At 40.7% G+C, this 26,558-nt stretch overlaps 2 protein-coding genes across 2 annotated transcripts in view; both read left to right on the plus strand.

Moving 5' to 3' along the window:
- KIF5C (kinesin family member 5C) overlaps positions 1-19,485 on the plus strand; it is an 83,223-nt gene extending 63,738 nt beyond the window's left edge. The window contains exons 16-26 of the mRNA XM_057415601.1: positions 1-189; positions 2,599-2,716; positions 3,824-3,900; positions 5,226-5,335; positions 6,145-6,246; positions 6,844-6,904; positions 7,688-7,759; positions 8,539-8,643; positions 11,051-11,267; positions 12,264-12,377; positions 15,731-19,485. Of these exons, the coding sequence (XP_057271584.1) occupies positions 1-189; positions 2,599-2,716; positions 3,824-3,900; positions 5,226-5,335; positions 6,145-6,246; positions 6,844-6,904; positions 7,688-7,759; positions 8,539-8,643; positions 11,051-11,267; positions 12,264-12,370 (1,158 nt within the window). The 3' untranslated portion in view covers positions 12,371-12,377; positions 15,731-19,485. The remainder of the gene's footprint in view (positions 190-2,598; positions 2,717-3,823; positions 3,901-5,225; positions 5,336-6,144; positions 6,247-6,843; positions 6,905-7,687; positions 7,760-8,538; positions 8,644-11,050; positions 11,268-12,263; positions 12,378-15,730) is intronic.
- A 5,670-nt stretch (positions 19,486-25,155) lies between these two features.
- LYPD6B (LY6/PLAUR domain containing 6B) overlaps positions 25,156-26,558 on the plus strand; it is a 52,568-nt gene continuing 51,165 nt past the window's right edge. The window contains exon 1 of the mRNA XM_057415689.1: positions 25,156-25,242. The gene's annotated coding sequence lies outside the window, so the exon portion shown is untranslated. The remainder of the gene's footprint in view (positions 25,243-26,558) is intronic.

Genomic DNA, 26,558 nt, shown 5'->3' on the forward strand with positions numbered 1-26,558 from the left:
TTAGCAGATGTGAATGGGGTGATTGAGGAGGAGTTCACCATGGCACGGCTTTACATCAGCAAGATGAAGTCTGAGGTGAAATCTCTGGTGAACCGCAGCAAGCAGTTGGAGAGTGCCCAGATAGACTCCAACAGGAAGATGAATGCCAGCGAGAGGGAGCTTGCAGCTTGCCAGCTGCTCATTTCACAAGTATGTTTGCTCCTTCCTTATCCCTTTGCAGCAAAGTTTGATGACTTTCTCAGCCTTCTTCCTCAAGAAATATGTGCCAAGAGTGAGAAATGAGACTTCAAGGAGCAGAGTGGTATTTCTCTTGTCTGTTTTGTTGGGCTTTTCTGTCTTCTCCTGTTCCACCCCCACAATGTTTTTCAGTACATTCTGTGGCAAGATCATGTTCTGCTGTAGATCTCAAAATGTGTTCTATGGCATAATACTGAAAATCCAGCTTGAGTGATTTCCTCAGCATGAATTTGTATCTTATACCTTCACTAAAAAACAGCCTGAGAAAGGAAGCAGTGATTGTTTGGTCCACTTTCAAAACATTTGGAGAGCCCTCTGTATCTGTCTGTTAGCATGCTACCAAAATAACTAGGTAGCAATACATTCACATGGTAGGAGAGCTTTACAGGGGATCGCAGTTACAGTGCATGCTTTCTGCAGCCTCCTGCATGCAAAGGGGCTAGCTGTTTTGACATGCCCAGTTGCTTTGAAGTGGATGTGTGAAGGGGAGAACACAGTACAGTTTATTGTATTTCATTTACTACCAGTTAGTCTGAATAAACCTGGAGCAAGGATAGCTTCTTGTCCTGCAGCAGAATGTCTTTATCAAGTTCTACCTAATAAAACTGTAGCTGGAAGCATGCTTCTTAGTATAAAGGGAGGCTAGAGCCCTGAGGGTGTTGGCTGTCCAAAAATGTTAAGTAAAAAATATACTTTTCATCCTGTCTTAAAGTAGACTCTGGGCTGGCATGGCCACTGAAAGAAGTCATCCTGCCAAAATGTGCTGCGCACTTTCCTTGGGAACTTGCATTGGTAACACAGATTAAGGCTTGACTTGCAAATCAGCTGTTTACATGCTTCTGTTGGCAGGAAAGGAGCAGGAACACAGAGCTGGGAATAAAGGTCTCAGCAGGAGGCAGTGGGACAGCCTCTTTCAGCTCTGGTGCTGGCTTAAACTGACCTGGCGAAGGAATGAATGGAAGGCAGCCCAGGTGCCTCTGTAGGGTTTGTGTTTGTGTCCTTACACTATAGTCGCTTGAATCACAGAGAATGTCAGAGCTTGTCACAGGCATGACCTAACTGTTGTCCTCAGTACCTATTTACAGACAGGAGACTGGAGGTTTAGGATTTGAGAGATGATTATTCAAGTACTGCATGTTCACATGATGAGGAAACCAGGCAGAAATACTCTTAGGCCTGTGATCACCTTGTCTTGGCATTTTGGAGGTTCTGCATCTAAGTGCATATTGAGGCCTGTCTGTTTAAAACTGAGAAGAAGCCAGATGTGTTATGCTCAGAATCTTCTTAATGGGCAAATGCACATTATCTATAAAGCCACCAAGGAAAGAAAAGGTGTAAAAGAAAGGAAAAGAAATGAAATAAAAGCTGTGAGACAGCTCGGGAAGAGCTTAGAGAGATCAAATTTGGCAAGCCTCAGTCCTGAGGCCTTGCAAACTCAGTCCAAAGCTGGTGGCTTGTTACTGCCAATGGCAATGCCATATCACAGGATTACACAGGTATGGTGTTTAGCGGATCCATAAAATGGTGCATCACCACTGTGTGCCATACCAACAGTCTCTATTCTGGGGACAGAACATTTGGAGCCAAGCTGGGAGTTGGACAGATTTCTTTTCAAATTTAGGAATCTATTAGAGGATCTCCTGCCCAAAGCATGCAAATCAGGAATGCACCTTTCCCTTCCTAGAGACCTTGATGCCAGGAGGCTCTGAATGAACTATTTTAGTTCCTGCTAGGGATTGCTCCTCTCTAAGTCAGATCTTCACAGTAGCGCCAAACCAGAGGTCTCAACTCCTCTCTGCCAAAGTGAATGACATCTGCTTAAGTGGCCTTATTAATAGGATGTAATAATTCACTTGAATTTAGCCCCAAATTAGAAAATTTTATTTTAATTTTTTGAGTTTTCACTATGTTCTCCACTGTTTGCTATTTAAACATGAGGCCTTCTAGTTCAGAAGGATGTTAGGAAGAAACAAATCGTCATGATGGCTGGGGCAGGTCAGTCTGAGCTTCTGCAGGTCGAAGCATCCAGAGGCCACTTCAAAAGCCTGGTGTTTAGCTCGTTTTAGTGAACTACTGCTGTGTGTTTAACACCTAGTCATGAGCTTCCCATGATGTTTGCCCTGGAATTACTACCTGTGCTATTTGGTATATGTCTTGGGCTACTGAATATGACCTTTAAAAACGCAGTCTCTTTTGGTTCTGTTAGCTCTTTCTCAGATCTTTTGCTGTGTTTTCTCCTAGTCATCAGCTCTGCATATGGAGAGCTTTCTCTTTTTCCTCTCTGACATAGGACAGTACCTTAATTCCTTGGTAACAAACTGTGGTATTTGCATCTCATTGCTATTCCCTTTGTCCTAAAAGCATGAAGCAAAGATCAAGTCCCTTACAGACTACATGCAAAATATGGAGCAGAAGAGAAGGCAACTGGAAGAATCACAGGACTCTCTCAATGAAGAGCTTGCCAAGTTGCGTGCTCAAGGTACAACATTTGATCTTGTGGTTATCATTTCTTTTATATCTTAGAAAATTCACTATTGCCTAAGGTATCATATGTGCAGTAGTTCTACGACATTTTATTGTCTATTTAGTATTTTGTGATGAAGACAAAATTGTGATTCAGAATATCTAACATATTGCACTTCCTTGTAGTAAATTACACTTCAGATAAAACCAGAATTACCCCTTTCGGCCTAGTCCATTCACAAAATACAGAAAACTTAATTTCTCAAAAGAATCAAAAACTCAATAACAAGAGCTTCACCTCTAATGATGTGAGAAATTTAAAAACAAAACCAAAAAACCCAAAACATAACTAAATACTTTAGTCAGACAACACCAATCATTCTTGCTAAGTCTCTGTTCTCTAAAATTCTTGGTTATACATCTAATTTCAGTTGACCCTCTGGCAAATGGCCTTCCCTGTTCAAAAGCAAGCTGCTTCACTTAGGGCCAAGTAAAAGATCTGTCTTTCCTAGCTCCTGTGTAGGATCCAGCTGACTTCTTTTTAAGAGCTGTTTTTCCCCTTCTGATTTAATGTGGAAAATGTGTATAAAAAGCAGTTCTTGTGGCATTGCTAAGGTCCTGGTTTATGTAAAATTACAATGTGACCTTGTAGCCTTAACGTTATTCTGGATTTCTGCAGAAGGGATCTTCTCTGACTCCAGGAGCAGCAGGTGGTGATAAGACTTTCTTTTTAACATCTCCTACATTTTTAGAATAGATTTTTTTATTCCATGTCCTGATCTTCCTACTGCACTCATAAGAAATGACCTGGTTCTAGAGGCACCATTTCCCAGCAGAAAGTGAAAAGGGCAAGGGAGATTGCAATAAGTATGCTTATAAGGAAGCAAGAGTAGGTTGGAAAGGTTTTGGGTGGATTGAAAAAAATGTGTCTTGTTAGTAAAGGAGAAGGGGATTTGGGCAATGGGTACCGCAAACCATGACTGTGACCCTCTAAAGCTGTCTGTCCTCATTCCCCTGCCAAAAGAGGAACTCTTTACTTTGTGGTTTTTTTTTTTTTAATGGCTCAACATAGCATGTCCTGGAACTGTGCAGTTAATTCTTAACTGTTTTCGACTTTAAACAGAAAAGATGCATGAAGTCAGTTTCAAGGATAAGGAGAAAGAGCATCTGACCCGTCTTCAGGATGCAGAGGAGATGAAGGTAGTATGGCATGCTACAATTTTAGAGAGCATTTCTCAGTGAGAACCTTCATTAAGCTGATAATTAGGGTGTAATTTTGTCTTCCTGTGCCCTTTGCGTGCTTTTAGAAAACGCTTCCAGCTTCTGTCAGAACTGACAGTCTCAGTTAGAAAACTTGACCTTACTTAACTGAACGATCTTCACAATGTCAAATCAGAACTTGCTAGTGTTGAGGTTGTTGACCACATGATGGAAAAAAGTAAGTCATAGTCTGAACATCCTGGGAGGTGAGTGCATCAGTTTTTAAGCTGAGCCAGTTCCAAAGGGTAGAGAGGTTCAGTGTACTGTGTTTGCTGAATTGGAGACGCTTGGACTCCTTAGATCACACGAACAAAGAACCAAATTATAATACCCAGTATATTGCATATATAGTTGAGAACAGTTCTGTTATATAGGATTGGAAAATTATATTGATTCACCTCTATGTTACTCTAATTTTTTGCCAGTGGAAGTCTGCTGAAAGTCAATTTGATAAGTGGCAAATCAGGATACTGGGCTTGATATAATTCATGTACTAAAAAAAAAGAGGCCACTTTCCTAAAAAAATTGGCAAGAATTCTAACTATCTCCTAGAAATAATAATGAAATATAAACCTGTTTTCTGGTATTTACTTCTTCCTTTGGAATGCAATGAAATGTTAATCAGTAATGTGTGAGTTGTGTTTCTAATGGAGTTCCAAACTGAAAGAAAAATACAGTTTTGCAAGAATAGTGATAGAAGTTTGTCAGCTGCCTGTAGAACTTTCACCTCAATTATAAGAAGTTAAAGTTAGTAAGAGTTGCACAGTTATTCCTTACAGTTGGAGAAAAAAATGCAAATCTTTTATTAGCAATCTAAAGAGATGCAGTGAATTTTTCTTATTACTTGAGATATATTTATTCATAGAATTTGAATAACAGGGCTGTGGATAAACAATTATCAGAGTGAGAAGGGAATGAGTTTTACTTCTATCACGGGTATAGCTGTACATATATTTACTTGCTGAATAAACTCATAAAATAGAGGAGTGGTAAAAACTGTCATTCTTGGCACTTGACATAAGACCCTGGCCTGCACAAGAAAATGAGTAGAAATTGGTGTGCATCTGTTGCTAAAAACTGTTTGAATTAAATGTTTGGATGAGGAGATGTACAGTTTTAAGATGTATCAGGCAGATTCCTGAATTAATCTCATTTGATAAGCCTCACTCAAATCCAGAAAGATAGGTTGATTCAGCTGACATGGAAGGTTAGCTGTGATACTTGATTTCTGTTTCATGTATGTCTCTGGGTTTTGTACTCTGCAGAAGGCACTGGAGCAGCAGATGGAGAGTCACAGGGAAGCCCACCAGAAGCAGCTGTCCAGGCTGAGGGATGAAATTGAGGAGAAGCAGAAAATAATTGATGAAATCAGAGAGTATGTTTACTTGCTCTATTGCTTTTTCTTTTGCTGTCCTGTTCTGTGATACTGTAAGGATGTTTTGGGGTTGTTTTTTTTATTAGTTTTAACTGATGTCTATATATTTCAGTGTCTTACAGAAAGAAGGGTTTTCATTCATTCAGCCAACAACTCTCTGATTATTTTGCATTATTTTAATAACTGTAGTGCCTGGTTTTTTATTATGGAGCTTTAACAAGTCCATAAAATTGTGGAGAGAAAAACAGAATAATGTAGGTAAGAGAAGCTTTGAAGAGAACAGGTTTTAAAATATAAAGGTTTTGAGGGGATCTTATAAGAACAAGTCCTGCCACAGGCTTTGAGAGTCTGAGTGACCCAAATATATATCATTTTCACACTCTAAATATTTCTTCCTCACACAGCAATGTAAGTCTGTTATTCAGATACTCCAGCATTTGAAAAATTGTGTTCTTGGCTCCTGTACTTTTTTTTTTGTCAGTGTTCATAAAATCTAGGCAATCTTAATGCATAGTGTTCCTTTCATCATATTTATTATGTGGCCAAAGACTAATAATAAGGAAATGAGAAACATGAGGAAGCAGGACAGAAAAATGGCAAGAACAGTTTACATCCTTTATGATAAAGGAAGCAAGCCACTGAATCTAATTCTCCAATATTTTTAAATATTGTTCTTCAGATTCTTTATGCCTAATTTCTTTCGTTTTTTTTCCTTCCTCTTTCTAAACCCATTTTTTAAATGTAGATTTACCATGCTTGTTTATGAGGTTCAGGACTGAGCTGTACTGACCTTTTCTTTTGTGTTCTAGTATGAATCAGAAGCTTCAATTGGAACAAGAGAAACTGAGTGCTGATTATGATAAATTAAAAACTGAGGACCAGGAAAGGGAAATGAAACTGGAAAAGCTCATGTAAGTCAACAGTTTTCTCGTCTGGTGTCCTTGTCAATATATCTCTTAATGTGTCTACGGGAGATGTGCTGGAAAGAGGCATTTGTGTTGAAATATTCACACTGAAATGATCATTTCAGTAACAAAGCCAAGATGCAGTGCTAATAAATGGTTACCAACTACTCCACATTTTTTTCTCATAGGCTTTTCAGTAGTGGGCTCAATACTTGCCAAAAAAACTTTTTTAGAAATCTTATTTTATGAAATATCTTATCAGTCCCTCATTCCTTAATGCACAGCAAAAACAGGTAAGAAGTTGCGAAATGAGTTTTTGGAACTTTTTTTTTTTTTAGTAATAAATAGATGCTAGAGTAAAAACCGTTTCTGGAAATGAGAGAGAAAAATTTCATGCGTGGACACAAAAAATGGAGATGGTGGCTCAGCCATTCTGTGTGAGAAAGCTGCATATTTGGGACAGAAGCATAATTACAGATGCAAATGGATGTACAGTTTGCTTTCATCTGCAGATGTTCTACTCAAACTGAGTGTTGATTGATTCTTTTCTGTTTATATAACTTCAACATTTTTTATTTGTATTCAATGTTGTGATCTTTCTAGACTGCTTAATGATAAAAGGGAACAAGCAAGAGAAGATCTTAAGGGGCTGGAGGAAACAGTGGTATGTCTTAATTACACTTTATTGGGCTTCTTGCCCCCTAAGTCTTCATCACTGGTGTGTTAAGGGAGGTGATTCTGTCCCTCTACTGTGATCTGGTGAGACCCCACCTGGAGTCCTCAGTACAGGAAAGATACAGGCATGTTGGAAAGGGTCCAGAGGAGGGCCACAAAAATGATCAGAGGGATGGAGCACCTGTCCTGTGAGGGAAGGCTGAGAGAGTTGGGGATGTTCATTTATTTAAATTTATTTAAATTCCAGTCTGTGAGTGGATAAGCATAAAATGGGAAAGTTAAGGTTGCTCTTAGCAACTTTGAAAAGACAGTTCCATTCAGTATGGCTTTGGTGCAATATGGGGTTGGGGTGCGTGAACTGCCTATCCACATAGTTTCCTTCCCTGCACATGGATTAAGTGCTTCCCTCCTGCTGGGAGCAGGGGTAGGGTTTACACTTCGTGTGTCATACCCCCAAACTGGAGTAAGGTGATTATGTTGCTGAGCCTGAGAAGTTGGTGCATATAAAAAAAGAAACTTGGAAAGCCTGGGTTTTTGCCATAAACTTAAAAAGCACTTAAACATCTTAAGTGCACTTAAACATCCTAAGTGCCTGTGAGTAAGCATTCAGAGCAGGCTAATGCATTTGCTAGATAATGAATCCAGAGCTCTTTTACCTGCTGTTGACTCAAATCTGAGGAGAATTTTTACACCAGACTATCTACTAGCTACTATAACTACATCTTAAAAAGGTTTATGCCTTTTATTTTGGTTACTGTTATTTTGGTTCCAGGCAAGAGAACTTCAGACTCTTCACAACCTTCGCAAACTGTTCGTCCAAGATCTTACCACGCGCGTTAAAAAAGTAAGACTATATATACTCTTTTAAACCAAAGTCTTACCTTTTTTTGTAGTATTCTTGTGATGTGCTGGAAGCTTTTAGTGCATGTTGTTACAAAAAAGGACACTGTCTTTTTCAATAATAGTGAGTAATAAGCTAAAAATTGTTGTGATATTTATTAGCTTTTATTTGGTCCTAATTTGTTAAGGAGAAGTCCTGGTGGTTAAGCAAAATGAACCAAGCCAATTCAGCTCTGTTACAAAGTTCTCAAAGCTGATATTAATGGGTACCAGAAATTATTCAATGTAACTTGTACTAACACTACCCTGAATGTTGTGGCTCTTTCTTTCTGTACGCTTGTGATTAGTCAGGCTCTTCCTGGCAAAATTATTATTTAGCAGAAATTAATGTATTTTTAACTTTTGGGGAAGTCTGAAGCTGCATAAATAGACAAAGGCTTCACAATGCTTTTCAGTCCTTTAGAGTAGCTTTGGGGAAGAGTTTTTATACTTTTTTTTAAGGTTGAAAACCCTTATTACATAAAAACGTCTTCCAGGAGAGGGAAAAGAAAGAGGGAAAATGGGGTTTCTCCACTAAAATCTATGATTTTCCTATTCAGGATCCCCCAGTAATTGTTCAGTAAGAAGAGTGTATTTTTTGTGTAGTGGGGAATGTGGCTCTTAAATATTAAATGAGCAGGTAAAATAAATTCTCTTTGATTTGGGGCGTTGGAGGGCTTTTCTGCCTTTGGGAACTTAAAGTCACAAAAGACTTGAGCTTCCTCTTGGTTTCTTCCTGTGCAGAGTGTTGAACTCGATAGCGATGATGGGGGTGGAAGTGCTGCGCAGAAGCAGAAAATTTCCTTTCTTGAGAACAACCTGGAACAGCTTACAAAGGTTCACAAACAGGTAGGGGCTCTGCATCATTCCTTCTCTCTCTCCTTCCCTCCCACCATCCTTCCGTCCCCCCCAAAATACACTTTTTTTTCTGTTTAAAGGGGTAGTTTTTGAAGGTATATGTACTGGTTGAGGAAATGTCACCTACAGTTCTCAACTAAAATTCTTGGAATTAGAAGTTGGTGTGAGAGTGTTCTTCCCACTGCTTATACTTCTTATGAACGTGTTAAATAAACACTTTTTTTTTTTTCTGTGAAAATAGGCTCTAGCAGTTTTGGCAGGATTGTCACCACGTTGGTGTAATGCATAAACAACAGAATAACGTGCTTGTTATTACCTTGTGTGCTGGTTTCTAGATGAATTGTGTATCCACAGTTTTGACTTCTGGTCTAAAGCTGCTTAGAGGCACTCTTGGAGGTGACTTCAGGGAAGTCAACCAGCAAAGTATGAAAGCAAAGAAACAGAGGTTTTCTGTGCAGCTTAACGGCTAGTGCCACCCCAGAATGCTGAGGTTGGTGGTCTATTTCTGGGCAAGTCTATTTCTGTCTCCTCCCTCTTTCACATGTTGTTCCCATTTTCTTTGAATACAGCTGTTTGGAGAGATGAGGGCAATGGAGAGCCCTTTAACCTACATACCCACCATGCAAATGTGGGTTGGAGGGAATGTGTAGTAGGCAAGTGTTTTGGGTATACACCAAAGAAAGAGCCTTCCCTCTGCTTACCAGCAGTCTGCATATATTAATAGTGTGTATATGTGTGTGTACATATATATGTATATCTCGGTAGCACCTTGTTAGGTACAACTGGATTATTTCATCCAATAAGTATGCTTCCACCTTCCTCTTAGGTGTTAGTATTTTTGAACTGTCTCCCACTGTTCGGGTGCAGAGCACCAAATAGTAAAGATTATTTTGATTTCCTCTTTTAATAGTGACAAAACATTCTCCAGAGCAGTTTTCTCAAACTGTTATTAGTGACACACAGTGCTCTCCATGATTTGCTTTATTTATTTCTGGGGAAGTGCTAAAAAAGCAAGCAGTGCAGGACCATGACAAGTGTCCGCTAAGGTTCAGTATTTTGAAATTCCCAGGGAACAGATGGTTTAAAGACCTAGTTTCTAAATATGGAAACTGGGACATCTTAGGAGTGTTTTTCCTTTTACTGTTCTGCCTTTTTTGCACTCAGTTCACACATCTGCTGGGTTTTCAGATACGGGTTTTTATAGTTCTCATCAGTGTATATTTACTCAAAACTAGCTAGGAGTCTTCATCTTGTAATAAATGTAGAGGGAAAAGTGACATTGGACTTGACCTGAATGTGATATCATCTTGCTGTTATTTCATATTATAACCATTCTGTAGAACAAGGGTTCAACACTTGCAGAAAAAACACATTGTGACAATTTATTATTTATTTTTTTAGCTTAGCTTGTGTTGTCCTTCTGGCACTGAGCCCGGACTAGCAGGTGTAAAACATTTTGATATGTCAAACAATGTGTGAGTGTTAGTACATGCTGTTGCTTTACCATATTATTAGTGTGGTAGTTAAACCACGTTTTTCCCTTCACTCCAGACAAGTGAGAATCACTCCTTTGGAGCAGTTTTCTGTTGACTTCTGGTAGTGGTATAATCTGTTCAGTAGAAAATGTATTAGATTTTCTAACTGCATCGGGGGCTTATTTATAAAAAGGAAATAAATACCAGTTCTCTCTTGGCTGTTGTTGCATGTAAAGTGAGATCTTACTCTGATAATTGATAGACATTGCTGAGGTTCGTATTTAATTGAGGAAGTCCATTAATTCAAAGTTGCATATAATCACATTTATAGCTCTAGGCCCTAAAGTCATTTCTTAGCAATGTCTGAGGCATCAAACTTCCCGATTTTCTCATATACTTGAACAGGGAACAAGTAGGTAAGAATGCCACAGCCACTGGAGACAATTTTTCATGATACCCAGTGTTGTCTGTAAGACCTATGTAAGAGTTACTGGTTTGAAATAATGAGGCGGTCAAGTATTTGTGAAATGCTGGACATTTCCACGTTCTGAAGAAACACAGACTTTCTGCTGCACTTGCTCTTAAAGTCTAGGAAAGCAGGTGTGGTAGTAGAGTGCTCTGCAGTAGCAGAGTTTATCCTGGAGCCCTCACCCTCTGAGATCAGATTTGTGAAATTCTGTTGAATGGAGTAAACTCATTTATTCTTTTATCTTTCTGGAAAATTTAATATCGTACCTCAGCTGGACAAGTGAACTGCATGGTTAAAGATAAATCTTGCTTTGACATAAGCTCTTTACAGTTGTTTCTGGAAGAAACCCGTTTCATTTGCAGGGTACAAGGTGTGAAGAGGAATCTGTGTTTTCTGTGTCTCCTTGTAAGGCAGCCTTTCCCATAGGATAGTTTTGAAACTTCTCTTCTTGCAGTTGGTACGTGATAATGCAGATCTTCGTTGTGAGCTTCCTAAGCTGGAAAAACGACTTAGAGCTACGGCAGAGAGAGTTAAGGCCCTGGAGAGTGCACTGAAGGAGGCCAAGGAGAATGCCATGCGAGACCGCAAGCGGTACCAGCAGGAGGTAGATCGCATTAAGGAAGCTGTGAGAGCCAAAAACATGGCACGGAGAGCACACTCTGCTCAAATTGGTAAGGACATTGAGCTAAAGAGTTAGTGGTTGCTCACATACTTCATGGTTGGTCTGTTTGCTCATGTTGAAATAGAAAGAGCTTTGAAAGCAGCAGTCCAGGGCACACCACAGTCTGCTTCTCCTCTGTTGCACAGGAATCTTCAAAGACTTCACTTTTTAATAGAATCTGCCCCACCTAAGGTTTAAAGCGCCTCTGCTATTTAACTCAGTAAATAAATGGCATAATGGGTCTTATGTGCCCTTCTAGTGACCTGAAAACTTGTCTCTTTAAATCAGTCTCTTACTTTCTTCTTCCTCCCCCACATACTCTCCTTCTGCTTTCATTCTTTCCTTGCCTTTTGGGACCTTGTCCCTTCCTCTCTTTTCCCTGGTTACTCCTCCTTGTGATTTAATTTAGTTCTTGAAGAGTCAAATAACTTCCTATCTAATTCAGATACTCGATACATCTTTGTATCTTTGTGGTACAATCTGAATTCATGCATACAATTAAATGGTACTTAAAATGGGCAGTTTTTTAAGTGGTATTTTAGAATTGCTGAAGCAGAAGGATAATGGTTTGGATAGTTTAAGATTACTGTCTTAAAACCTGAAATAGAATTAGGCAGCACACAGTATTTCCTGCTGTATGCTGGAAACCTACTGACAGCTTTTTCTCAGCGTCTTCTGGAACAATATAAATAGTCAAATTGAACATAGAAGGTACCTCACTGACCACCAAGTGGGTCCTCACTTCCCTCTGCTGTACAGACAGTCTGTAATCTTTGCAGAGACGAGGGCATGCATGGGAAGGCTAAATGGCCCTGTCACAAGCAGAAAATGGTTGTATTTCTTATTGGCCAAGGTAAGGGAATGCTGTGTTCCACAGAGTTAAATTACAGACTACTCTGCCAAGCACAGCTCCTTGTTTGGACACAATGGGGATTGTACTAGAGAGGTAGAAAACTTTGTATTACAGCTAAATGTCTTGTTTGGTTTCCTACTTTTTACTCTGCAGCCAAGCCCATCCGCCCTGGTCATTACCCGGCGTCTTCTCCAACGGCTGTCCATGCCATCCGCGGAGGAGGAATGTCAAACCCCACCTACTATCACAACACCAAATAGACAAGAAGTAAGACCGCAGTAAATTACTCATCTGTTCTTTCCCTGATCACCAAGTTTTCTTATATTTCAGTCTTGCTTTTAGAAGACCCACAATATTTTTTCTAGTTGTAGTAGGAGTTGTTTGCTGATAGTTTAACTGTGAAAATTAGTAATCTTAGTAAGGAGTGCCTTGTTAGAATATTTTGCATGCTGCTGATGAGAGTTTTTATTTTAATGACTTATCACTTAAAATGTTTCTTAGAAAATGCTCTGGTAATGTGTGCTGAAATTCACACATAGAGGCATGAAACTCATGTAGTAAAAATAGAGTTCCAGAGGTTCCTTTTGCCAGTATAATTTTCTGCTTTCTGCAACATGAATACATTTCCATGTTGGGATATTCCAGCCTGGGACAGGGGTAGAGCTGCCATGAGTGGCAGCCTCACAGAGCTCTCCAAATTTAAGTGTCACAATTTGGCAGACTTAACTTTTGTTTCTTTTGCTTTGCACTCTTATTCAGCTCTCTTCAGAAAAAAAGAAAAAAATATTTTACTTTAATTGCAAGGGCTTGAAGGTTTCTCCTAAGTAAATATCTCATCCTGGAAAGATAAGCAGCATATTCCTGTGAGACTGCTTCATGTACCCTCCACATTCCATTTACTTCTTTAAATGCTGCTTACTTGTGAGGTGTTTTACATCTCCGTTATTTTAGATGGTAACTTTAGGTTGCAGACCTACTGAAAGTTGGATGGTAATGAGTGGCTGTGAAAAGCAGCCAGTGGACTCCTAAATTGTCCCAAGTTTGGGGTCTTTTTCCTCCTTGAGTATTAATTCTGTTTTATGACTCTCTTCAGATAGTATGTGGTTTCCTTTAGGCACTTAGCATTCCTGAGTGTTTTTTTCCTTTTTGTTTGTTTTTTTTTTTTTTTGAGAAAGTTTCATGGCATGCATGCATGCAAACCATCCATCACATCACACTCAAACTGTTATTGTGTTGTGCAGATTGTTTCTGTTCATTGTGTTTTCCATGAGCCCTGTAGCTGCAAGCAACATATTTTCACTGTGGATGAATTAGGGCAAATCTTTGCTGAGTGTGTTTGTGCATTAGTTCATTCTGAGCTGAAATTGGCTTTTCCGTCTCACAAATGACATAGCCTTTGCCTGTCTACTTCACTGCATTTCCACCTCTGTGAAAGAGCAAAGGGAAAAGAGTGTTTTACAGAGGCATGTAAAATATTTCCAAACATGTAGCAGCTGCTCTGTGGGGAAAAAAACTGCTACCTGCCTAAACTGGGTGGGCCATACACCATCTACTGTGAAATTAAATGTCAGACTCAAACAGGCCCCACATTAGGTATAGGTGTATGTCAAGTGAACAAGTGTAGATTAATAAGAGGTATTTTAACAAATAAATACACTTAAAACTAGATGAATGTATAACAAGATAGGACTTTGGAAGTCAATAATAAGTAATCAGAAGGCATAGAATATTTCTCAAATATTTTAGATGCTGAGGTTTAGATTTGAGGGCAGTCAAGGATGAGCAGATTCAGGCCATGCTTGGAACATGTTGCAGAGAAGTTCATGGGCAATCGGAGTAGCAGAAAAATAAGATGGAAGGTCTTGGAAGAAACTGGGTAAACTTACACATTTCTGATTTCTGAAAAAGATTAGAAAAGAGAATCTGAAAATTAAACGGAATCCCTGCAGGTTGAAATGAAGCCATTTAATAAGCGTGTATGTGTGGGTTTTCAAATTAATTGACAGTAGTGCTTCCCTATGGCTTTCATAGGTCTAGTTTCCTTATTGCTCAAGATTCGGTCTAATGCCCAGCTTTATTAGCTATTACATATTATATGCAAGGCAATAATTTTAAATGTTATGGGAGTTGGACTCGATGACCCTTACAGGTCCTTCCAAGTCAAGATATTCTATGATTCTATTCTGTGATCACTACTCCTGAGAACCATGTTTTAGACTTCATAATTGGTTTTCCAACTCTGTCAAGTTCTAGATTTTTTATTTTTTTTACCTAGAAAGATGTCTTGAAGATGTAGTAAACTAAGGCTGGGCAGTGAGGGTAGTCCTCATCAGTTTTGGTCCTTCAGTTAAGGAGATTATTGGCAAATTGCAAATATTTGGCTGCCAAATATTTTGGGGAATATCAGAGTACTCTGAAATCTGAGCTCATTGGATGAAAGCCCAGGGGACTGAGTGTTAGTAATGGCACTACTTGTGCAGAGAAAATTTTACATAGATTATTTCCATAATGTCGCTGAGCCATTTCTATGCTCTGTAGAACTACATTGTGCTTTTGAATGGTGCAGTCTTACACAGCTAGAATTAGGTCACAACTTACTTTTATATTCCTTTAACAACAGTGAAATAAAGGTGGAGTTTCTATTGAAATATTTGCTGTCAAGTAACGTCTCTGTTTCTGGAATGAGAACTTTATGCCAGGATGAGATAAAATTTATCTTGCATCCATTCAATATTCACAGTACAGATAACACAGATAATAGACACTGCTGTTAGACTGATCAGTGATTATGATTTATTAACTCATATCTGGTAAAATTTCTTCTGCAAAGCTGGCCAGAGCTGTGAGACTAATCAGGACAAAGTTCAGACTTCACCCAGTTTGGGCCACATTGCCCAGCTGCAGTGTGCATGATATAAGGAGATGATTTCTACCCCAGAAAACATAGCATTTGGTGAATAACAGCAGCAGATGGAATAGAAATGTGGGTGTTAATAAATTGTAGTTCTGAATTACAAATTGCTGGTAGCTGGCTTAAACAGGAGACTTAAGCCAAGGAGCATCTGCAGATCTTTACAAGATAATTCCTTACCCTGTCTACATTGCAGAGGTTATTGAAAATGTGCATGTATGTTATATCAAATTATACAGTGTCTTTTTATGATATATTATTAGTATAATAGATATAAAATATTTTAATATATTTCTGTAAACATACACTTTTATATATATGTGTGTGTACACAAGGAAAGCACCTCTCAGTTGGGAGACATATAGAACAATGTTTTGCATTTGTATTTTTTCATCCCTTCATTTTATCATAAGTTTTCAAATTCAACTGCAGTTACTTTCTTTACTTGTTTTATAAGAGAAGCACACATCTGCTTTTCAGCACAGCCAAGTGGCAACCAGTGGAGAGAAAAACTCCATTAAAAGAACAGAGAGATAAGAGCAAAAAAAAAGTTAGACTTTTAGACAGTGTTTATGCAAGACATAACACTGTGCTACAGGAGACAATTCACGTTTCTGTGAAGTGTAGGTATAGGTGAGTTGCCGTGTTGCGTATCTGCTTTCTAGTCTCAAAATCCACTAATCATCATTACCTTTCTTTCTTTCAACAGGTGAATTCCACTTAGCATGTTAAGGACTGTCATTAAGTCACTAGTTTCTTTTTCTCCCCTCTTCAATCCAATCCATGTCCTGTTCATCCTGCGCTTCCTACAACCATCTGCACTGCACTGGTCCCAGGTATTTTGAGCTTCATAGGATCCACACGTGTACAGAAGTGTCCAGCTCAACTCTTCTGCAGATACTTGTACAATGTATTTAACATAACCATCTAAGTAATGATAGGAAGTCTGCCACTCAGAATCTCTCACTGACTGCGTTTGACCCCTTGGCGCTTGTTAGGTTGGGGCTTCTACACTCAGATAGATGCTTTTTCAAAGTCTTCTGTTGCATCAGTAAATCCTGACTTTTGGCATCAAAGAATTAACTATTCAAAGACAAAGTGCCATCAAAGGCAGGTGATTGTGCTGTCATGACTGATTTACTGTATAATATACATATTATTTTATATTTTTAGGGGATGAAAATGTGCTGCTATATGATTTAATTTTACCGCTTACATTTTCAGAAGTAAATTTCCCCAAAGAACCATTTGTAATATCCTGATAAAATCCTTGGACTGTATAAAATAACCTTTATTGCAGTACCTGGTAAAGATCAAATGGGATGCAGAGAAATCTGTTAGTATAGATCTAGGTTTTGAAGTTTGGTAGTTACATGAGTATATCTGTGTGACCTATCTTGTAATTAAGATCAGATCTGCTTGTAGTTCTCCCTACAGTGGTGGGGTTTCCTGGAGTGTAATGGCTAGCCATGTGTTTGTAAGCATTGTTCTCTATGAAATTTTGAAGGCTTTCAGAATGCTGTGGAAATCTTGTCTTGGAAAAGTAGACAAGCATCCCTCCACCCCCCTTTCCCCTTCCCACATGCCTTCAGCAAGCCCTGATCTGTTCACACCAGAATTCAGATACTGATGAGTGAACGGTCCCCCACCAGAACAGATGCTACCTTAAAGAAACAAAAAAATATAAATGTCCCACAAACCCCAGATCCTACCTTAAAAAAATTAGAGAGAGATTCCAAAAGGAGGCAAGAGTTTTATGCTTGAACTGTCCTTTGCAAACAAAATTTTGGAATATTTTTGTTAGGAAGTGAAGAGCAGACTGCAGGAGGAAAAGAATGTCCTTCTAAGTTACCATATGCAAGTCACCCTACTAATGGTACTCTCATTCTCCCAGAGATGAGGATGAGACTGCTTGCCTTTTGTGGACCTCTTTCATGCCAGTAAAGATTCTCCATCTTCTCAGCAAGGGGGCACTGGAATCGTTCTGGGAAGGTTCCACTGGCAGGCAGAAGCTCCTTCTCCTCCTCCCTGCCTACCACTTCTGTGCCACAAACACCTGTCCTGGTTCATATGTGGGTAGTATGCACCACTACGTCCTAACAAAGTGTGGAGTCTAGGAAGGTCATGGCTGAGCATAGCCCTCTAGTCTTTATTTGCAGAGGTTTGCTCTTACTTATTTTTTTTTAAATTTCTGAATGTGTTTGTTAGTAGACATAGAACTTAGTTAATGTAGAGCCTTTTGAAAGATTGTGAATTGACTTGAGGTATTTTTTTTCTACTGAAATTATTTAGGTTGTTGCAAAGTAAGTTAGACTTAATTTAACATTTTTTTTAATGTTGCACTATTTTGAGGAGCGTTTTGCTAAAAATATTTAATGAAGTTGCAAACTTGCATGTATTTAATTTATTTTGTATTTTCCAAAGTTTTATATTTTCTTTCTTTACGTGCATGTGCACTGCCAGAAAATGAACTGTGAACTTGCCGTATGCAATCTTCAATAAAATCACTAATTCAGAACTACTCTGTACTATCTTATCAGCTATTCAGCGCTGAAATTTCTACTATGAACTAACAATCCTCTTGTTTCGCTTCTAAAACGGTTGTCTGGAAGAAGATACCAAACTGAATTGCTGTCAAAGATTTTGTACTGTAGTAAGACTTTTGTTCTATCTTGAATTCAAAGTTTGATATGGAAGTATATTGTAGATGCGGCATTAGCTTAAAAAAAAAATGCATTAAACTCTCTGCCACCATCACTGTTAGTTATGCACGGCAGTTTAGACAGCTTTCTTCAGCTTGAGTAATAAGTTAGCTTTGACATCTCTTAATTGTGCTAGTGCTGATCAGCCAGTCAGTTCATCTAGCTAAAATAATGTAAGTTTCTCCAAGTTAACTTTTACATCAAGACTGTAGGAGGACTTTCTATAACTGAAATGCTGAGAGGATGCCTTAGGCTAAAGTTCTCAAAACAACATACGGAAGATACTTACTTGATTGGAAATGATTAGTTGTCAATTGAACTTCCTCTGCTTATGTATAGATTCTTGGTTTGTAAGCCTATTTTAATTAGGCAACTTAAGTTTGTATTGCGTATTGTATATTCAACTTTTGTACCATTTTTAAGTCTTACACATTTTATATAGAGAAATGAAAACCACATCTCTGCAGAGAACAAAACCTGTGTCTTGCTATTTCCACTACTTGATGCTCTCTGACTTTCTTTGCTATTTGAATGTTGTGTTATATTTTCTAAGGTTAATTTTAAAGTTGTGTTTGTATAGTGCAAATCAAGTTTCACATCTAATATGTCATGCATGGGATAAATTTTGGTGGAAATACCGTACACGAATGGAAAACATAACTCAGATGGAACTAAAGTGCATATTGTTCTTTATGCTAGTAATTAAATGTATTTCCTGCTCACTTGAGCTTCTCTTAATGATATGTTCAAATATCTTGTGTTTATGTTCAAATATCTTGTGTTTGTCCTTGAGTTCACATTTCATTAACTTGCTTTCTCTAAAACAAGGAATGTTTTAAACCTGGAAAGATCTTGGCTGATGCATTTTTAAATTTGGACTTAGCAAGGGTGAGAGCGGATTATCCTGAGTATATTGCAAATTAAAAAATAAGTCACAGTAAAACTATACAGTAGTTTCTGCTTACAGAACCTTAAGAATAACTTTTATATTTCATATTATAAAGCCTAATGGACAAATATACACATTTGCCCGAAATATTTATAAGTAAGGCTTAGAAATAAAATAAAATATTGTAAGCTGAACATTGTGTTATTTGAATAAATGGTGATGAAGGTCCAAAAGGAAAGAAAAGGCCTGATCAGATTTCCATTACTGGAGGAGAAAGACCTTGTGTAAACAAGAATGAAGTACATGTCAATTGGAAATGGAAGGGGAAAAAAAAAACCAAATTGGCAGGATAATCTTAATCTACCCTTGCGTTGATTTCCATCTTCACTGTGCCTGTTTGAACTGTAAAGTGCACTGGACAACACCCGCTGTGCAGGATGGGACACTGATCCACCCATTCCTCTCTGGCTCTCACAATATTGTCCATTGAAACACTTTTTGTTGTGGGAGAACCACGGGGGTTGAGGCATTCTGTAAATTATACCTGTCTAGTTTGTAAAGTGTGTAATGTGTACTGCAGATGTGTATTCTCTGGGCTCTATGTATCTTTACAGTAGTGTTCAATTTAGGAAAAAAATAAATTGTGGACACGTTTTGCTGGTAACAAGGGGAAATTTTTTGCCATTGCATCAAACGATGCTGAAATATATTAAACTCTTGATAGCAAACCCAAACCCTCTTCCCCCATCCCATGGAGATAAGTCTTTTATCTTCATTCTAAAATTCTATCTCAGATGGATGGATACACTGGCAGACTGCATGATGTATCATTCGAAAACTGCTACAGTGGATAATAAAGCTGAACTAAACTTTGCAGTGTGCGTGTTGTGTGACACGTTACGTACAGCATCTCTGGTACGTACGGGCACTCTGCTTGTGTTTGTGACATGTAGGAGTGACCCATTCACTGGAACTGTGCTTGAGGGTGTGCTGGAGCCCATATCCAAGACCGCTTTCTGGATTTTAGCTTTTCCTCTAAGTCTGTAGCAAGTAATTAGAAGACTTGGATGACTCACTGGGAAATGAACAAAGGATTATTTTTTTTTTTTTGATAAATGCATTTTCACTGCTACCTCTCCATAGAAATATTCCTTCTTCCTACTCTTCTTCAGCCTGGAGGATGACGGGGAGATTCTTCCACTTACCCTCTGCATGCATTTCTACTTTATAGGGATGTTACACTCACTTTATATACAGGGTGTAAGGGAGTAAAAGTTCCTGTGTCCTTGCCGCCTCCACCAGGTCATACGCAGGAACTTTATGAACAACTTATTTTCAGTAATTATTATGCTGAGTGTTTCTCAATTCTATTGTTAACTCTTCTACTCAGGAATGCAAATTTCTGGCACTCCAGAATTTCTGTAGAAATGAATTGGTTTTTGCTGCTGAGTAGATTTCTGATGAGGATTATGTGGGTTTGCACTGTTACTTAAGGTGTACTCATGCTGCTTTCAGTTGGGGCCTGCTAGGCACCCAGAAGCACAGGAAGCCCCTTGCAGCCAGGCTCCGTCAGTGCTCTTGCTGGAGATGGGTGGCCAATGGTCAGTGGGGCAAGTGCAGGTCTCCAGAACCTAGGTGATACGTCACTGAGCAGCTAAGAATTTAGATGCACTAACTTACATAGATACACTAGTATAATCATGCTGATAAACATAGTATGTTTACTAGGACAGACCACTGTCAGAGCAGGCTTAGAAGTTAAGTCTTAAAATTTGGAGTCTACTCCAAATCAGAATGAACTTTTGATTGCTCTACTTTTGGTGCAGAGAAGGCACTTCTTAATGCTCTCTGAGCAGCTACTGTCTGCAGGATGAAGAACTTTGGCTCTAGCAGGAAGAGGCTTTCAAATTTGGATGGTTTATATTAGGGAGAGCAGGGAGTGCCGAATATTCCCCACTAGTCCTGCAGAGGAGGGCAAACGCTGCATGGTGCTGTACTACAGACTTTCTTCCATGCATCAAAAAGATGCACTCTTTAAGATCTCTTAGATAAAGCTTGTGCCTGGAGGACAAACTCAATTGTAGAGTGGACTGTTTGCAAGCATAACCCTACAATTTCATTTTCAGAATATAGGATTGCAGGAGTTAATTAACTCATTATCAAAACAACACAAATTATTGTATCAGTTTCCAAGATTCAGCTTACACAAGAGTACAGTGGAAAACAATGGAGAGGGGTTCTCATCCACAGAAAAAATACTTGGTGCAAATCATAGAATCCTAGAATGGTTCAGGTTGGAAAGGACCTTAAGGGCCATCTGGTTCCAACCCCCTGCCACAGGCAGGGACACCTTTCACTACACTGGGTCGCTCAAAGCCCCGTCCAACCTGGCCTTGAACACTTCCAGGGATGGGGCAGCCACAAAATGCGCAAATCTATCACTACTGATGAAAATACTTCTTAGCTAAAACTTAAATACTTAAAATTTATCTTTTGGCAGAGCTGAACTCAATGGTGACTATTTATCCTAAAATGAGGACCTTCAATAGTTTTGGCTTAACATAGCGGTCATGCTTCAGCTTATGCTTTCTGTGCTTCTGACACCCAACTCAAACTGGTGTCAGGCCAGGGGCAGAGGCATTCATTCCTGTGTGTGCCTGAAGGCCAAGGAGGTATCCGCCAAGTCCCAGCAGGTAAGGGAGGTTTCAGGAGCTGCTGACTGTCAGGTCTATCTCCTTGGATAATGCTGGCAGCGCACCTCCCTCCTGCAGGTTCCAGGATCGTCCAAGCCCCTTGACAAGCTTTGCATTCGCTTGAAAACACCACTTTGTCGGTGACAATCTCGGTGCAGTCGCCTAACACCTGAAGCACTCTGAACCTGGCTCACAGCGGGGAACGCGCAGACCGAGTACCTCAGCTGACTGTACGCCTCGCTTGAAACCTGCCTTAAAGCCGAGCGCCCATCGGCTTCGCTACCTGCTTTGCCACATGGCTTACAGGCGGAGGGGTCGCTGAGGCCCGGCCTTGCCCCACGCCCGGACCCTCCGTCCCTTCAGCCTTCGGGGCCCGGAGCCTCTTCCGCGGCAGGCGAGACCGCCGCTCCGCCCTCAGTCGCCGGGCGCGGCCGCTGGCCCTGGGGCATCGCCCCAGTTCTGCGGGCAACCCACCTGCCCGGCGGGGCTGCGCGGCGCCGCCGGGGGGCGGGCATGGGGGTGTCCGAGCCTCTCGCTCCCCGCCCTGGCCCCACCTCCGCCGGGCAGCCAGCACCGCCCGCCTCCTGCGGAGCCAGGGGCGCCGCTGCCGGTGTCCCACACCGGCTGCCGTGTCACGACGAGCCCGGGGTCCGCCGGCTCTGAGGGTGAGTTACCCCGGCCCGGGCAGAGGGAGTCCCTGCTAGGCGAGGAGGCGAAGGGGCCCAGGGCCCAGGGGCCTGAGAGGCGGGAAGGGTGGGCGGGCCGGCCCCTTGCCGCGGGTCGGCCCCTTGCCGCGGGTCGGCTCCTTGCCGCGGGTCCACTCGGCTCGGTGTCTTCCTCGCCGGGTGGGCGCCGAGCCCGGCCGTTAGCCGGGAGCAGGAGACTCGGTGTAAGCCTCCTCGTTCTGGGCGGCAGATGCAGTGACACTTGCGGGGAAGAGCGAGGCTGTGAGAAGCGGAGGGTGCTCAGCGTCAAGTGCCTCAGATCCAAAATATAGAGTGTGTTTTACAGGTATGTCGTAAAATTGCAGTTATTACAACATTGTTCTTCGTGATTATATAGCTGTAAAAAGAAACAGCTCCCCTTGATTCACAGTATGTCAGCAAACTTTTTGCTCATTAAAAAGTGCATTAGGCTTCTCTGTAGAAAATAACAAAATACTAAAATACGTTATGAAGCAAATACAAGTAAGTAAATGATACAAGTAAGTAAAATGTATGTGAAAATGCATCAGCAGGTGCTGGTCCCATGCTGGCAGGTTGTAGGAGTGCATCCCTTTGCCTGGCGTTCCTCCTGAGAACGACCGTGGGTTTCTTGTGTGTTTCCTGTATGCGACTATATATTCATACGTTGAGCTAGGCTGTGAGGTTCCCGGAACAGTGTTTGGCGGTGTTTATGTGGTACTGAGGGCTTGGTTCTTGTGAGGCCTATGGGTGCTCTGGTAGTACAGTTAATGAAAACAGTCCCAGGGTTGATGAGTGTATAGGGTTCGTGCAGATAGAACTGGTTTGCAAGACTCAGCTGGTTGATTCCTAAGGGCAATCTCAGGAAAATAGGTTCTTATGATTTCCCGTCTGTCAGAGGGTAATGCGGGTAGAGCCTGGAACCGCAGATGCAGAGATCAGAGCAATTGCAGGGAGCCATGTACTGCACCTCTTTCATAAATACAGTACTGGTAATCCCAGATGCTCAGATAATGAGTCAAGTTTCCCTCCCTCAATAAACATGTTTTTGTTTAAAATAATAAAATATTTAATGCTGAGATTTCTGTTTCTCAGTTTGGTTTTGGATAGTTAAGTCTAAAGTTTTTAGGCTTCCTCTATGAATTTCCCTATTGCAGCACCCGATTCTGCCTCTCCTTGGATGAGTTTTTAAGAAAAGGACAAAAACATAAAGGTTTACAGTGGCAAAGAGTCAAGTCCTCCCTTGCGTTTGAGGACATATGCACCAGCTTGGAGAAAGAGAATTCAAAGCTGAAAGGGTACGTCCTCATTCTGGTGCAGCTGCCTTGCCTTGGCAGTGCCAGTTGGACCCCACCAAGTATGGCCAGGCCATGTACCAGCAGTACAGTCCTGCAGGTGAATTCCAGAGGTAATTGCGGATGGAAGTTTTATAGCAGGGATGAAAGGAGTTGTCCTGTTCGTTACAGCGGGCACGTCTTGGTGATTCATCAATCTCTGCATGGTAATACTTTTGCTCTTCTAGTCAATCCACAATTAACTTCGTTACCATTATTGCTGATGAGAGCTTTGCCCTCTGCTCATCATGCATTACTTGCTTTAAGTCAATTAGCATTTCCCAGTTTGGTAATTGCAGCATTCTGTTCACAGCCAGCCACATCCTCTCAGTGACATGCCGTCCAGAGCAGACAATCTTAGGACTTTTTGACTTAGCCTGGTTTTGTTAGAGCTGTATCTCCAATGCTTGACATTCAGGATTCTGGTTATGTGATGTTAACTGTCAGGAGTCAGTAAATCCTGTAATCAGCTTATATAGGATGGATCCCATGTGTTGATCCTCAAAACACTTCTGATGAGTTCCATCCTCTAGCTGGCACCAGGTGCTGGATGCTTTATCTGGCAGAAAGAAGAGGGGGAGTATAGCCAAAGAGAGAGTAGATATGGTTTCTTTGTCAGGGAGGCGTGCAGTTGGCAAGTACTAGGTGCTGCAGGGAAAGAATCTGTGTTACAACGATGGGCACCTTTTCCTGCACCCTTGGGAGCTCTGAGGAAGAGACACCTGTACCTTGCTAACTTATATGCTGATTCATGCCACACAGTTTACCACAATCTTTTCTTGCTTTATTTTCCATTTGACCAAACTTGAGAGATAAAGATGTCATCATCCAGCTTTACTCAGCACTTGTCAGGCCACACCTCGAATACTTTTTGAATTTTGGTCTCCGCTATACACAAAAGATGTGGACGGCTGGAGAGGGTCCAGAGAAGGGCCACAAAGTTGATCCAAGGGCTGGGAAACTGTGTGAGGAAAGGCTGAGAGATCTGGGCTTGTTCAGCCTGGAGGAAAAAAGGCTCAGGGGAGACCTTATCACCATGTTCCAGGATTTAAAGGGTGGCTACAAAGAAGATGGAGACTTCCTTTTCACAAGGAGTCACATGGAAAAGATACAGGGTAATGGGTACAAGTTACTCCTGCAGAGATTCTGACTGGCCACAACAAGGAAGTTTTTCACCATGAGAACAATCAGCCATTAGAATAATCTCAGGGAGGTGATGGATTCTCCAGCACTGGACACATAAGATTCGGCTGGACATGGTACTAGGCCATCTACACGTCATGCTTGGCCTAGAAAGGTTGGGCCATAGGGAATGTTTCCTTTTACCCTGTTGATACAAGCTGTGTCAGTTTTGTTGGAGAGCCCCATCTGAAACTGGGAGTTGCAAACTTGGGTTTCAGACCAGAAGTCACTCGAACTGTTGGGCGAGCTGTAGTACAGCGAGTCCCACCCCTCCCTGCCAGACACCTTCAGTGCAGACAGCAGGTACGGCACGCAGCAGCAGAAGTGAGGGAAGGAGAATTGAGTATTAAGGGTGCTTAATGCCTCTCCAGGAGAACAAGGTAGTTGAAGGGTGAGGAATTTTCCAGAGCTGTTATTTCTCAGTGCACCCAAAAAACCAAACAAGAGAAACCCAAAACACCTCTCCTCTACCTTACTGTCTTTCTAGAGGGGTCATTTAGAACAAAAGTCCTCCATCTGGAAACAGACTCTGGTGCATGAATTCTGATACAGATTCTCCTTTTTTTTTTTTTTTTTCCACCCCAAGTCTAAATTCCTCAATATTTTCTTCCCTTTCTTCATGTCTAGGGTTCTGGATATTGTGAACTCAGAGGAAAGGAATGCTTCGGTTATTGACGTGTGTGACTCAAAGGACTTCTGGATGAGGTGCTTATCTAACAGTTCAGAAGTGGTGGAAAGGTACATACAATAGTGCCACACCAATAAACTTCAGAAGGAATTTCAGATTTCAGCCTTCCTTAAGGATTGAGTTATACTGTATGATGCATGTGTTGCTGGCAGTTATTTTTCCATTAATTGCTGTGAGAATCTTTTAGTCTAAGTAAGAGGCTTCATCTTCTAGCCTTTGCATGTGCTTTCAGCAGACATTTGATTACTGGGCTGGTTATTCTGAGTGCCAAATGCTGAAAGGAAGGTTCAGTATAACTGTTTGCGTTTGTTGTTTTTCTTGCTCAGAACCTAGTGCCCGTGAGAAGCCAGAACACAAGGCACAAGCTACAGTCAGTTTCTGTGGTTCTGCTCTATCTATGCTAACAAAGCTAGATTGGGGTTTCTTGCCTGAAGCTTGGGGCTTTTTGATGTACCCAGTTTGAACTACAGGCTTTGGCGAGGTACCAAATGAGGGTAAAATGGCATTCATGTGGTCTAGATTTAGCTTTGATATTTAAACAAATCTGAACTGTTGTGTGAAACCTGCTTGAAATAAAATTACAATATCACTTTACAGATCTAGAAATGGGATGGTAAAGGGTTAGAACATGAGACTTAGTGAAAAGATCTAGGCTCTAGCTATATTCTGACTTGCTGAATGGTTCTAGACAAGTCCGTCTTTTTTCTACCTATTTCTTGTCTTGTTACTGGTAATAATGATGACTTTTCTTTTTCCAGGGGTTGCTGTGAAAATTGATCAGTTTGTAAAGAATTCTCGGTGCAAACAGCACTGCAGTGATAGCATTATTAAGGGTGTGGGTTTCACTCCAAGGAATTAAAGTACATTGAGCTTTCCCATGTTCCAGTCTAACCATGTACTGCAGTACATATGGGACGTGGAATTCTCTCCTATTAAGGATGGCAGTAGGTCAGGTTGGGTGGTGGGAATGTCTGGGATGAAGGTGTCTACTTGGAAGTTTCTGTAAAGCCTATAGCATGACTAGAAAAAGTTATTTTCAGGGTCAGGTCATCCAGCTTTAAATTGCTAGAGCATTTAAAAAATCCTGTGAACTCTATTTCCTTTTCTGTTTCTTCTCACAGTCCATAAAATGGTTTAATAACAAATCCCATCTCTCAAGAGTGTGGCGGGAAACAGCTGTCTGCCTATTTGAAATGTTGAGATTAAAAAACCCCACATTGTACTGTTTGTTAATCAGTGAGTTATGTAAGTCACTCAGGTGTGGACTGGGACCTCACTAACAGTCACAAAAGTTATTCTGAGGTTTATACATGTGTCATGCAGACGGCTGGTTGAAACTGTCCTCAGTGCTCCTGATGAGAATTGT

The sequence above is a fragment of the Pezoporus wallicus genome, unplaced genomic scaffold (assembly GCF_028554395.1).
Source record: "Pezoporus wallicus isolate ANWC-B61680 ecotype Strahan unplaced genomic scaffold, APGP_CSIRO_Pwel_v1 contig_736, whole genome shotgun sequence".
Lineage (NCBI taxonomy): Eukaryota > Metazoa > Chordata > Aves > Psittaciformes > Psittacidae > Pezoporus > Pezoporus wallicus.